Source organism: Mytilus galloprovincialis, chromosome 11, assembly GCF_965363235.1.
Source record: "Mytilus galloprovincialis chromosome 11, xbMytGall1.hap1.1, whole genome shotgun sequence".
Lineage (NCBI taxonomy): Eukaryota > Metazoa > Mollusca > Bivalvia > Mytilida > Mytilidae > Mytilus > Mytilus galloprovincialis.
In genome coordinates, this window is record NC_134848.1 from 21930532 (window position 1) to 21943902 (window position 13371).

The following is a 13371-nucleotide window of genomic DNA, read 5'->3' on the forward strand; positions in this document are numbered from 1 at the left end:
ATGTATTCCGAGGATTTATCAATGAAGCAATACGGCAGATAAGAAACATGTGTGACCATAACAAATTAATACACAATGATCTGTCCGTTTTCAAAGTGGTCTATATGATAACGTCTTAAATAGATGCTTTATCAATTGACCGTATTGAATTATAACAGCACAAAAAAAGTCAAGGAAATAAAACAAATATTCTTTTATTTTTAATGTCTAAACTTAATCCATATGCATGCAAATGAAAATTAAATAAGACGTATCACGAAAGACTGGAATATATTGCAGTTTAAAGAAAAATGTAAACACAGGTTCAAAGTTTAGCAACCATGCCGAAAGTATCTATAATTGATGAAAGATCATGAAAAAAATATATGTAAAGTATGACATATATTGTTTCTCGAGATGAGTGACTGTCAAGATCTTGGTGCTTGTGGTGCATTATTGTTTCTCAAGATGAGTGACTGTCAAGATCACGGTGCTTGTGGTGCAGTATTGTATCTCAAGATGAGTGACTGTCAAGATCTCGGTGCTTGTGGGGCAGTATTGTTTCTCAAGATGAGTGACTGTCAAGATCTCGGTGATTGAGGTGCAGTATTGTATCTCACGATGAGTGACTGTCAAAATCTCAATGCTTGTGGTCCCCCTTGAGAGGGAAAAATTGGTTGATTATATAATGAATCACTGAAGCATGACTTGTGCCCCCCCTTTTTCCCTCTATTATTAAGTAAAAGGACCCCTTATGAAAATTTCAGGATCTGCCACTGATTGGACAAACTTCCCGTAATGCTACAATAATAATTATTGGACTTCAAGTTTTTCAACCAATTATTGAAAAAATGTAAGATCAGAACAATAGATTATAGTGATCTCCGAGGAAAATTCAAATCAGAAAGTCCCCAATGAAAGGTTTTGGATGTCCAAATTTTGTAAGCGTGTTTATTTATTAGTTCAGGAGGGAATTAATAATTTGAAAATGCTTTAATTAAATAAACGTATTTTTTTGTAGATGATGTCTTACCAAAAAATCCATGTCTGTAAAGTACATCTCGGGTAAAAAGAGTAAATATGCCTATGGTGTCCAAGCTTGACCGATTGAAATAATAAGAGGTGAGTATTGAAATATACACCATTGGTTTTTTTCACATAAAAGTGTGTGAGATTTTGGTCACAATTTCTTTTAAATTGGCCCTGCATCTTTATCTACTAAAATCTTTAGGTTTGTTTTTATTAACATGATTAAATTGATTTATTATTTACTATCTGAACTCAAGTTTAAAAAAAAACTGTCCCAGTAGTTTCAGAGGAGAAGATTTTTGAAAAAGTTAACGACGATGGACGCCGGACGCAAAGTGATGAGAAAAGCCCTTCAGGCCAGGTGAGCTAAAAAATGAACTTACATGAGATTAAAAAGCATCAAAGATATAATACAAAAGCCAAGGTTAAACATGTTTTGTGAGATGTCAATACTCCCCCTATGTACCTCTAGGTAATGAAGAATCAAAGTGTGTGTAAGTAAAATTAAATATTTCTTTATCAAAAAATTGGAGTTATCTTCCTTTGTCCAGAATTTTCGTTAAATCAACTAACACCAATGCTTTACCAAACAAAACTCAGTTAAAAAATAGCTCGAATTATTTTTCAAACGTTTATTAAGGTAAGTCCATACACAAAAAGTAAGTTGTGTAGAGTTTCCTCCTTTAAAAATATGTATTCATGTAGGATGGAGTATCACCTATCATGGCTATATGGATTTTTTTTTATCTATTTTGAACTACAAATAAGTTTGGCCTTCTCAGCATTATGTTTAGTCACGTGTGTAGCATACAAAATTGACATGCTAAATGTTTGACCACATATCTCACACATATATGCTTTTTTGCCCGTATGTGTTCTCATGTGTTCTTTTAAGTTTAGTTTCCGAATAAAATCTTTATCACAAATATCACATTTATAAGGTCCGTGATCATGCGCATTATGTTTTAAATGCCTTCGTCTGTCGTTTTGATTAGTAAAACCTCTACCACAGATATCACAAGCAAACGGTTTATCACCAGTATGTGTTCTCGAATGTTTGTTGAACTGTGATCAGTGTATGTTGAAATCAGGTCGAATGTTTGTTGAACTGTGATCAGTGTATGTTGAAAATAGGTTGGATGTGTGCCCAGGTAAACTTTTAATGTGGTAAATGTGGAGAATAGGATGTTGAACAATGGTTGAATTGAGCTTTTTTAACAGCTGAAATTATTACCCTTTATTATAATCCATCAATGTCATTTTATGCGTAACAAAACTGTCGCACAACTATATATGTTGGTGGTTGGTGTACATGTAGTTTGTAGTTCTGTTGGTATACATTTTTGTGCCTTCACTTTTCTTAATAGACATTATCTTGCTTTACCTATAACTATTATGTTCACACTCAAAATATGTTTGTGACAAAACACAGTAGTTATATAACAAGTTACCCACATATGCCCCTTACAATGTCAAACAAACACAATTAATCTGATTACTTTATTTTATTTTTAAAAAAAATAGTCCATCTGCTAGACATCTTGTACTGTTGTTCCATATTGTGGTCTCTAATTTTTACATTCGAAACTTGTTACTACAGCATCTGCAACAGAAAAAAAACATATTGTACTATCTTTTACATAACTGGGTTAATTTCATTATGCAGCCCTGAATGATAAAGTTATTTCTTTAAATATTTATCAATAGCTATCATGACAGTTTTTTTTAAACTTGAGTTCAGATAGTAAATAATAAATCAATTTACTCATGTTAATAAAAACAAACCTAAAGATTTTAGTAGATAAAGATGCAGGGCCAATTTAAAAGAAATTGTGACCAAAATCTCACACACTTTTATGTGAAAAAAAACCAATGGTGTATATTTCAATACTCACCTCTTATTATTTCAATCGGTCAAGCTTGGACACCATAGGCATATTTATTCTTTTTACCCGAGATGTACTTTACAGACATGGATTTTTTGGTAAGACATCATCTACAAAAAAATACGTTTATTTAATTAAAGCATTTTCAAATTATTAATTCCCTCCTGAACTAATAAATAAACACGCTTACAAAATTTGGACATCCAAAACCTTTCATTGGGGACTTTCTGATTTGAATTTTCCTCGGAGATCACTATAATCTATTGTTCTGATCTTACATTTTTTCAATAATTGGTTGAAAAACTTGAAGTCCAATAATTATTATTGTAGCATTACGGGAAGTTTGCCGAATCAGTGGCAGATCCTGAAATTTTCATAAGGGGTCCTTTTACTTAATAATAGAGGGAAAAAGGGGGGGCACAAGTCATGCTTCAGTGATTCATTATATAATCAACCAATTTTTCCCTCTCAAGGGGGACCACAAGCATTGAGATTTTGACAGTCACTCATCGTGAGATACAATACTGCACCTCAATCACCGAGATCTTGACAGTCACTCATCTTGAGAAACAATACTGCCCCACAAGCACCGAGATCTTGACAGTCACTCATCTTGAGATACAATACTGCACCACAAGCACCGTGATCTTGACAGTCACTCATCTTGAGAAACAATAATGCACCACAAGCACCAAGATCTTGACAGTCACTCATCTCGAGAAACAATATATGTCATACTTTACATATATTTTTTTCATGATCTTTCATCAATTATAGATACTTTCGGCATGGTTGCTAAACTTTGAACCTGTGTTTACATTTTTCTTTAAACTGCAATATATTCCAGTCTTTCGTGATACGTCTTATTTAATTTTCATTTGCATGCATATGGATTAAGTTTAGACATTAAAAATAAAAGAATATTTGTTTTATTTCCTTGACTTTTTTTGTGCTGTTATAATTCAATACGGTCAATTGATTAAGCATCTATTTAAGACGTTATCATATAGACCACTTTGAAAACGGACAGATCATTGTGTATTAATTTGTTATGGTCACACATGTTTCTTATCTGCCGTATTGCTTCATTGATAAATCCTCGGAATACATGCTGTGAGTGACATCTATTCTAACCCAGAGAAAATAATTTGTTTGTTTTGAATGTGTTGCAAGGTCAAGAATGCCATGTGTTGTAAATCTTTGACTTGTAATTATATCAACATATAAAACATGTAAAAGAACTAGTATAAGATCGCATAGGTGAACTTCAATAATTATATATTATTATTTGCCAGACGAATATATATTTTTTTTCAATTTCAACCGATGTTCCATGATATTATGACCCCGCGCCCTCCCAGTATCTGCAATGATAGCATTCTTTGTCATATGCTTTTGCTTTAAACTACCAAATCAATGTTCATAAAATCACTCTCCCTTTTCAAGTCTTAACATAATAAGTTGCCGCACCCAATCAATGTACAAATATATCTTAAGGTCAACCTTGCTGTTCCCCGAGACTACAAACACATGTGTCATGTGTGTGTATATTAATTATAAAATTATATCTGATCTGCTTAAATCACTATACTCATATCATGCATATAATTACGATAAACGCTACACTATTGTATATCTTAAATTATCATATAACTATCATTAAATTAAACAAGAAATGAAAATTATACTTACTTTACACTGCTGAGAGCAACTCTTAACTTGATGTGGTAATCAAATTGGCGCAAATGAATTCAAAATGTCGGTCTTCTACGCATGTGCCAACCAGAAAAAGATATCCGTTTCAAGTAATTATAATAATTATAATAATTTTATCGCAATTTAAAGATTAATTTATATATGAAACAGTAATCATTGAATTTATTCAAAAACATCATTAAACCAATAAAAAGTCATCATTTAAGCAAAAAGGGAAAATTTGGTTCAATCTCATCTTGAAGTTGAAATCATTGTTTGGTCGACACTTAAAGTCATAGTCCTTAACTAATAAAACCGTTTATCAACGTTATATTTTCAACCAATCAAAGCATTGAAAGCATCAACTCAAATTCAATGTTGATTCAACGTTGGCAGTTCAATGTTGAAAATTTTAATCAAAAATCAACGTTGATTCAACAACGTGATTTAAACGTTGATAGAATTGACGTTGATCAACGCTACAACCAAATTTCAACATATTTTCAACGTTGGTTCAACGTTGTGTGCCTGCTGGTTTGTTAGTCTTGTACTATTTTAATTTTAGTTTCTTGTGTACAATTTGGAAATTAGTATGGCGTTCATTATCACTGAACTAGTATATATTTGTTTAGGGGCCAGCTGAAGGACGCCTCCGGGTGCGGGAATTTCTCGCTACATTGAAGACCTGTTGGTGACCTTCTGCTGTTGTTTTTTCTATTGTTGGGTTGTTGTCTCTTTGACACATTCCCCATTTCTATTCTCAATTTTATTTGTCAGAAACCTAAGCTGTGTCAACTATTTAATCACAATCAAAATTCAGAGCTGTATCCAGCTTGAATGTTGTGTCCATACTTGCCCCAACTGTTCAGGGTTCGACCTCTTCGGTCGTATAAAGCTGCGCCCTGTAGAGCATCTGGTTAAACCGTGTAATGATTGTTAGGACTTCATGTAACCTTGACCTCGTTTTCGTTTTTCTATGTTGAGTTTCCTGGTTAAGTTTGTTTCTTAAATACTATGTGCAATAGATCAACTACATTTAAAGCATATTTAGTGTATTGTTAAGTGTGCATGTATTTCCTATTTGGTTTATCTGACATTGACCTCTTTTTCTTGGACCATTCTCAGTTTATGTGATAGCTTTACTGAAAACTATATTTATCAATATACAAGCAATGGTCAGTATAGAAGGCGAGACATTTCAGGGTGTGCACTCTTGGTATTTGTTGTTGCATATCAAATGTCCAATGATTTCTTTTGTTATGCCCCACCTACGATAGTAGAGGGGCATTATGTTTTCTGGTCTGTGCCTCTGTTCGTATGTGCGTCCGTCCGTCCGTCCGTCCGTTCAGGTTAAAGTTTTTGGTCAAGGTAGTTTTCGATGAAGCTGAAGTCCAATCAACTTGAAACTTAGTACACTTGTTGCTTATGATATGATCTTTCTAATTTTAAAGCCAAATTAGACTTTTGACCCCAATTTCACGGTCCACTGAACGTAGAAAATGAAAGTGGGAGTTTCAGGTTAAAGTTTTTGGTCGAGGTAGTTTTTGATGAAGCTGAAGTCCAATCAACTTGAAACTTAGTACACATGTTCCATATGATATGATCTTTATAATTGTAATGCCAAATTAGATTTTTTACCCAATTTCACGGTCCATTGAACATGAAAAATGATAGTGCGAGTGGGGCATCCGTGTACTTTGGACACATTCTTGTTCTCACCTGCAATGAACGTCTCATTAACTCCAAAACATAATCAAAGAGCTAAAAGCTCTGAGGAAAAATGACGCCACTGCCTCTAATATTGGGATATTTTTTATGCAAGCCTTGATTTTCAAATACCGCTATAAGTTTAACATTGTACATGTCTCGTAAGCATATAATTGATTATGTGAAGTGACTTCAGATGACTGTTTTTTAAAGTATAAATGAATAGGTCAAGAGTCCAGACTACCTGAGTGATCTACAGTATCCAATGACTACTGGCTGGTTTTTTTTGTACAACTAAATAGGTCAAGACTACTGGAATGATCTACAATATACAATGACTACTAGCTGTTCTTTTGTATTTATAAATAGGTCAAGACTATTTAAATGATCTATAATATCCAATGACTACTGGCTGTTCTTTTGTACACAAAGACTTCCTGAATGATTTAAAGTATTCTAAATAAATGTGTATTTTTTTTCTTGCAATTACATTTTTCTAAATCAAGAATACAGACTACTAGTATCATTTTCAAACCAAATAATTATGAAGAGCCTGTTGTAGCGAGCTCTTAGACCCCACTAGTCCTATAACATATGACTTCGCATTCTTATTCAATTTTTAACGTTTAAATACTGATATTTCATTTCTTTATTTTTCTTTAATGCGAAGTGTGGCACATTCAGTGATAGTAATTTTTTTTTTTATCAGAACAATAAATAGAAATATTAAATAACGCTCCTGAGGTCATATGTTATAGGACTAATTACCCACGTACTCATCAAATAAGTTACTAGTGACATAGTTTTTTCTGTTACTTGATGCAAATTATATTTCTGTAGATTTACACAATAGCATAATATTGTTATACTAGTTTTATTTCACCTTGAAGATTAGACAAATAGAGATACTCTTTTGATTTTTTATTTCATGTCAATCGGGTTGCTTTATATGAAACTTGAAACCACTTCTCTGCCATATTGATATTTTATAACAACTCTGTCCTTGACCCATATAATTGATAGTCATTCTTTAACCATATATCATAGTAAGCTAGAAAAAAATATTTTGCACTAACCCACCATCTTTTAAGTCAAATTTCTGTCTCCATTTAAGTTTATGCCATTGAACCATCATGGTATTAAACACAATTCCAAGTAATTATGCTGTTATAGTGGGTCACCATATATTCAACTTGGGTGGCATTCCAGTTATTGAAATTTGTGTCAGATTAGAACAATGAACTAGACCTTAAGGTATGGATCTTATATATATGGAGCCCCTGCCCGGTAACAAAAATTAAAAAAAGCTCGAAAGGATACATGTCAAGCGGCAAAATTTATCACCATAGATTACAGAAAGGATGGATACATCTCCAAAACGCTTGCCAAACTGGAACTACAAGATCCCCAGACAAAGACGAACAAGGCGTTGAAGCCAAAGTAAGTATTTATGTAAAAGTAGTTGAGGGGCTGATTCACGCTATTGAAGCAGACGAAATCCTCAAAAAAGCATGTCCGAAGAGAACCATAACTGCAGAGAAATTCAAAGAATACCACGCAACAATTATTGTGGAAATGCAAGTGAAGAATAACTCTAACTGTGAGTGTATTGACATTCCACCAAGTAAAACACCGTACAATATTAAAACTCATCCTTTGTAAGGCAGTGATCGTATAGAATCAGCTAGACGACACTGTTGTGCACGCATCAAACGTAGAGAGCTTCAAAGCCAGCATCGATGTGTCATACAGATACAGTCTGTTACAGACTATGCTGCTGTAACTTTGTAAACAAAGCTTCAGTCGGGCCCAGTCTACGTCGTTAACCACTAGCTCGATGCCCCAGACTAGGCTAGTATTACATTTTCAGCTCGGAGTAGTAAATTTTAATTATCGCTAGCCCGACCGGACTAGTAAGACATATAACGTTCTTCCTATGATATTTGAACATATTTGAAGTTTAGATTGACAAGTAATGCAGAAAAGATCGTTAAAAAAATGTGTACGAGCGTAACGAAGTCTAAACAATCGAGATCGATAATTTTACATTTATCCTGAGAAAGTAAAATAGAAACGTAAACCAGTCGCAATATTTCTGGTACTTCGATATGTCTTATAACCAGTAGAAAGTGGACCAACACTGACACATTATATTTTCTTATAAATAAGGCAGTTGTTTGTAAAACGTAAAGACTATCAAGTTTTCCCCCGATTAATTATATATCTTTAATGTTCTAACAATGTTTAAATTTTACTTTACATAATCAATAAAGTTATAAAAATAGATTTATGAGTATCATGAGTATCTTAACAACATCGTGTTGGTACACTTCGGTCTTTCTGGTAATAAGAAGGACCAGCTTCATCAGACGATTCATACGCACCGCGTTGGCATAACTAATTTCCGATTATTCAAAACTTCGTAAATCCTGATAAAGACCAGTATCTATCCAATGGATGTCAAAACGATTCCGATTAATACTTTTTAAATGGTTAAGTTAAAATGGTAAGAAAGGCTGACAAAACTATTTTGTCTAGCGATTGCTGATCATTGGTGTTTGAAAAGTCCAGAACCATGTCAAAACGGATCTATTTGTTTAATACGTAGATAAAAGCGAAAGCTTGACTTAATATGAAAGATATAACAAAGGGAAAGCTCAAAATATCATTTAATAACAATAGACTTATGAACAGGCCAAAATGTAATTTTTTGTAAATAAAATATGTAAACTGGTTCCCGGTTGATTACTACACAAATAATGATGTTACAAGCAGACTACAGTTTGTATGTAAAATAGTAAAATACGAAACCAAGCGCGGTAGGCGGATAAATGTAATGGAAAGTAAATACAGAACCAAGCGCGGAAGGCCGAGAAATGTAATGGAAGTTCAGGTCAATAGTATCATGAGTATCGGAAACATGCCGCTGAAAGCGTCATTTTTCAAAAAAAAATGAACTTACAAATGTAGATTAAAAAGCACCAAAGATATAATACAAAGGCCGAGGTTAAACATGTTTTGTGAGATGTCAATACTCCCCCTATACCTCTAGGTAATGAAGAATCAAAGTGCGTGCAAGTACTGAAGGATTGCTTTAATTTATCAATGGGAAGTAAAATTAAATGTTTCTTCATCAAAAATTAGAGTGGTCTTCGTTTGTCTAGAATTTTCGTTAAATCAACTAACACCAATGCTTCATCAAACAAAACTCAGTTAAAAAATAGCTCGAATTATTTTTCAAACGTTTATTAAGGTAAGTCCATACAAAAAAATAAGTTGTGTAGAGTTTCCTCCTTTAAAAATATATATTCATGTAGGATGGAGTATCACCTATCATGGCTATATGGATTTTTTTTATCTATTTTGAACTGCAAATAAGTTTGGCCTTCTCAGCATTATGTTTAGTCACGTGTGTAGCATACAAAATTGACATGCTAAATGTTTGACCACATATCTCACACATATATGCTTTTTCTCCCGTATGTGTTCTCATGTGTTCTTTTAAGTTTAGTTTCCGAATAAAATCTTTATCACAAATATCACATTTATAAGGTCCATCATCATGCGCATTATGTTTAAAATGCCTTCGTCTGTCCTTTTCACTAGTAAAACCTCTACCACAGATATCACATGCAAACGGTTTATCACCAGTATGTGTTCTCATGTGTGATTGTAAGTGTTCCTTCCTACAGAAAGCTTTTTCACACACATCACATTGATAAGGTTTATCACCAGTATGTGTTCTCATGTGTCTACTTAGGTGAGATTGCTGACTAAATTCCTTTTCACATAAATCACATTTACATATTTTACACGGTTTTTCATCTGTATGTGTTAGCTTGTGTCTTCGCATGTGATGAGACTGACTAAATGCCTTATCACATATATCACATTTGTGTGGTTTATCACCAGTATGAGATCTCATATGACGCCGTAAGTGATGACCCCGACTATAAGTATTATCACATAAATAACATGTGAATGGTTTATCACCAGTATGTGTTCTCATGTGCATTTCTAGGTGTTCCTTCCTAGTGAAATCTACTTCACAGACTCCACATTTGAAAGGTTTATAGCCTTTAGGTTTTATAATGCGGCTCTTTAAGACCCGAGGTTTACGAACTCCTTTATTACATAATTTACACGCCTTTCCCTGGCACTGTTTACCACAAACATTACCGTCACATTCTTTACCACTCATTTCACCAGCATCAACCTTCTGCCTAGTCTGGCATGTCTGGTATGCATCGTTCATCAGTTGGTCCGTACTAGTCTGATGAAGACTTTCAAGAGGGATGCATGTTAGTTTATTTTTCTTTTCATTATACGAAACCATTTTTGTTTCTGTCTTGTCCTGTCCGCCGTGTAACGTCTTTAAAATGTCTGAAGGTTGTTCATAAGATATTTCAGTATCAGAAACCATATTTGTTTCTGTCTTGTCCTGTCCGTCGAGGAATGTTCCTAAATTGTCTGTAGGTTTGTCAGGGGAGATAACTGTTAACATCTTTTTATTTTACGTTTCTTAAAATCTATCTGTTCCTGTTCTTTCCTGTTCACAATGACCACTGCTTAATATCCTTTAACTATAAAGTCAGGTAAGAATAACCAAGATTGTATAGTGGTGCCTGCTATATTTCTAGCCAGGTTAGAATTAAAACTTTTACTAATGTTATGCATATTCTTGTCCACTCTTTGAAACACAATGCAGCCAGATTATCTAAAAATAGAAATGACATGTTTTATCATATTTATGGTTTGTTTTTTACAAAAAAAAAACAACAACTTTTGATTGATTTAATTTTTCTAACTTTGTCACATAAGTGGAGGCAACTCAAATACAAGGGAAGATAATTCAGATTAAGGTATTTTTAGAATGTGTTAAGAATTTACCTATTTTATAATGTAGCACGAAACGGGTCCGGTAACCCTATTTTTTCTTCTTCTTAAATGAAAGCATACTATTAAAGCTATCTTCTCATATGTTATCTCAAAATTCTATGGTGTAGTTAATGTTTTTTTGCAAAAAATATGGGTTTTCCGTGCATAATCTATACAAAATCTGTCAATTTTGAACACCGTGTAGCATGAAAATAAGCCCAGTGACCTATTCTTTTTATAATTTTGTTTTAAAAAGCATGTTATAAACTACATTTTGGCAAATTATTAAAAAAAATTATGAAAAATAATTTAGACACCCCATTTACCTTAAAATAATATTCTGAACCCCAGTTTGATAAAAAAAAAAAATTCATGTGATCAAATACAGTCTGAAGTATGTAACAAAAAAAAATATTTTGAATCCAGATTTTTTTTCCATACATGCCATACCTTAAAGTATGAAATTTAAAAAAAGAATAACTTGATTGATATCGTTGAAAAAAACGTGTTTTAAATTCGGAGCGAAAAGTTTTTCTAAAAAAGACAAAAAAAATACACCCCACTTTTGAAGTTAAAAGGTTGATCCAATGGATCACTCTTATAAAAATAAGTCTTCAAAATATCAGGATATATAATAACTTTTAAATATTTATTGTATATCGAGTTCATGGTAAAAACGGCGGGGAAAATCTTGAAAATGTATTAATGTTAAATAGGCTTTCCATACTTTGTACAAGCTAACAAAGAACTTTCATCGATTGTTTCAATTTTCGTTTAAAATACACACTATTATTATTATTTAGTGTTCAGTGAATATAGAAATTGTAATATTAAAATGCAATTAATATAAAAACTTACGTTCTTTAAGAGTAGTGAAGGTGAACAAGATTAGCCAGGACCCCAGGCTAGCTTTATTTCACAGTTACGTGACGTGCGTCTCTAAATAGAATTCAAAGGAAGATAATAAAGATATACCTATGGAACGCACGATTGCAAAAATCGTAATACAGATCGAGAATTCTTCTTTGGAAAAGTGTCGTTAACAGGAAGTGTGGATAGCATTTTAACTGATTGAGAATAGTTTGTAATGAGGGGCGTAAAAAGGGAGAGAAGGTATCTGCACGGGAGAACGCAAAATAAAATTGCCATTACACGATGAACCAACAATTAAAAATTCCTAGCACGTTTTTTTTTTATCTCAATTTCACGAAACACGGTGAATAACGAGAGTTATTCACAGCTGCACGTGAAATGAAAACGGCAAAAACACGTTGCACGATAATAACCCTTACCACCCTCTGTAATTGAACCGTATGTTATGTCTTTTTAGATTAGAGCTTGTACAATATGCACATGGATTTCTCTTTACAGTCAGTGTCACTGTACATGGTCGATGTAGGTTTGTGTGTTTTGTAGTAAGTCCTTTGTTTGTTATTAAAATTGACCGTGTAGATTTTTAAAAACACTAACTGATGCCCGATACATGATATTCCCATGTCGATTTCAAATTAGGAACCACACGGGTGGATGGCTTTTGTTATACATTTTTCTAATCTTAATGTGGGTTTTAGTTTTGGTATTCAAAGCAGAATTATGATATTTAATGTTGTTTTTTTTTTGTAATTAAAGAAGATTTTGCTGTATTTAATTAGGGACTTTCCATTATAAATTTTCCTCGGAGTTCAGTACTTTTGTGATTTTTTTTACTGTTGATCATGGTTGATACTTAATGCTGAATAGACCACTTTCGAGTTCATCCGTCACCGGAAAAACTCGTCATTTATGCGCGCTTTTATGACATCATTTACGGGATAGAGGAGATATCCTGTATCCCTGCACTATTTACGTTCATCAAGCGTCTTAGTGATCGTCATTGTGCAGGATAAACTAGAAATAAGGGTTGTTCTGTAGGTACTTAATGCCAATTCTTTAATGACAGCCGTGCTGATTGTCAATTTTGAAAAATGAATTTGCCAAATAATTCGTACAATAATAGAATTATAGTTTTCCAACCATTCGCTCAACATCGGAATGGAAGTGACGACGCCCCTAAACGCACAAATCAACGCGCGTCTGGAAATTTAGTCCTGGTATCTATGATGAGTTTATTCACTAAAACCAGAGTTTTTGACGGAAATGCATCGAACTCAAAAGTTGTCTATTCAATCAAACTCGGGACAAGACGGAGCTTGGCATA

General features: G+C 33.3%; 1 protein-coding gene and 1 long non-coding RNA gene across 2 annotated transcripts; both read right to left on the reverse strand.

The window, feature by feature from the left end:
• Positions 1 to 2498: 2498 nt before the first annotated feature.
• Positions 2499 to 4658, reverse strand: LOC143051867 (uncharacterized). Its single transcript, XR_012970928.1, has 3 exons — positions 4587 to 4658; positions 2904 to 3004; positions 2499 to 2611 (listed from the first exon to the last, which is right to left on the reverse strand). It is a non-coding gene; the product is annotated as an uncharacterized LOC143051867 (long non-coding RNA).
• Positions 4659 to 9526: 4868 nt separating this feature from the next.
• LOC143051862 (uncharacterized) lies at positions 9527 to 12120 on the reverse strand. Its single transcript, XM_076224851.1, has 2 exons — positions 12033 to 12120; positions 9527 to 11013 (listed from the first exon to the last, which is right to left on the reverse strand). Exon 2 carries the CDS (start codon positions 10798 to 10800, stop codon positions 9655 to 9657), a length of 1146 nt encoding a protein of 381 aa, XP_076080966.1. The 5' UTR covers positions 10801 to 11013; positions 12033 to 12120; the 3' UTR covers positions 9527 to 9654.
• Between the last annotated feature and the right edge of the window lie 1251 nt (positions 12121 to 13371).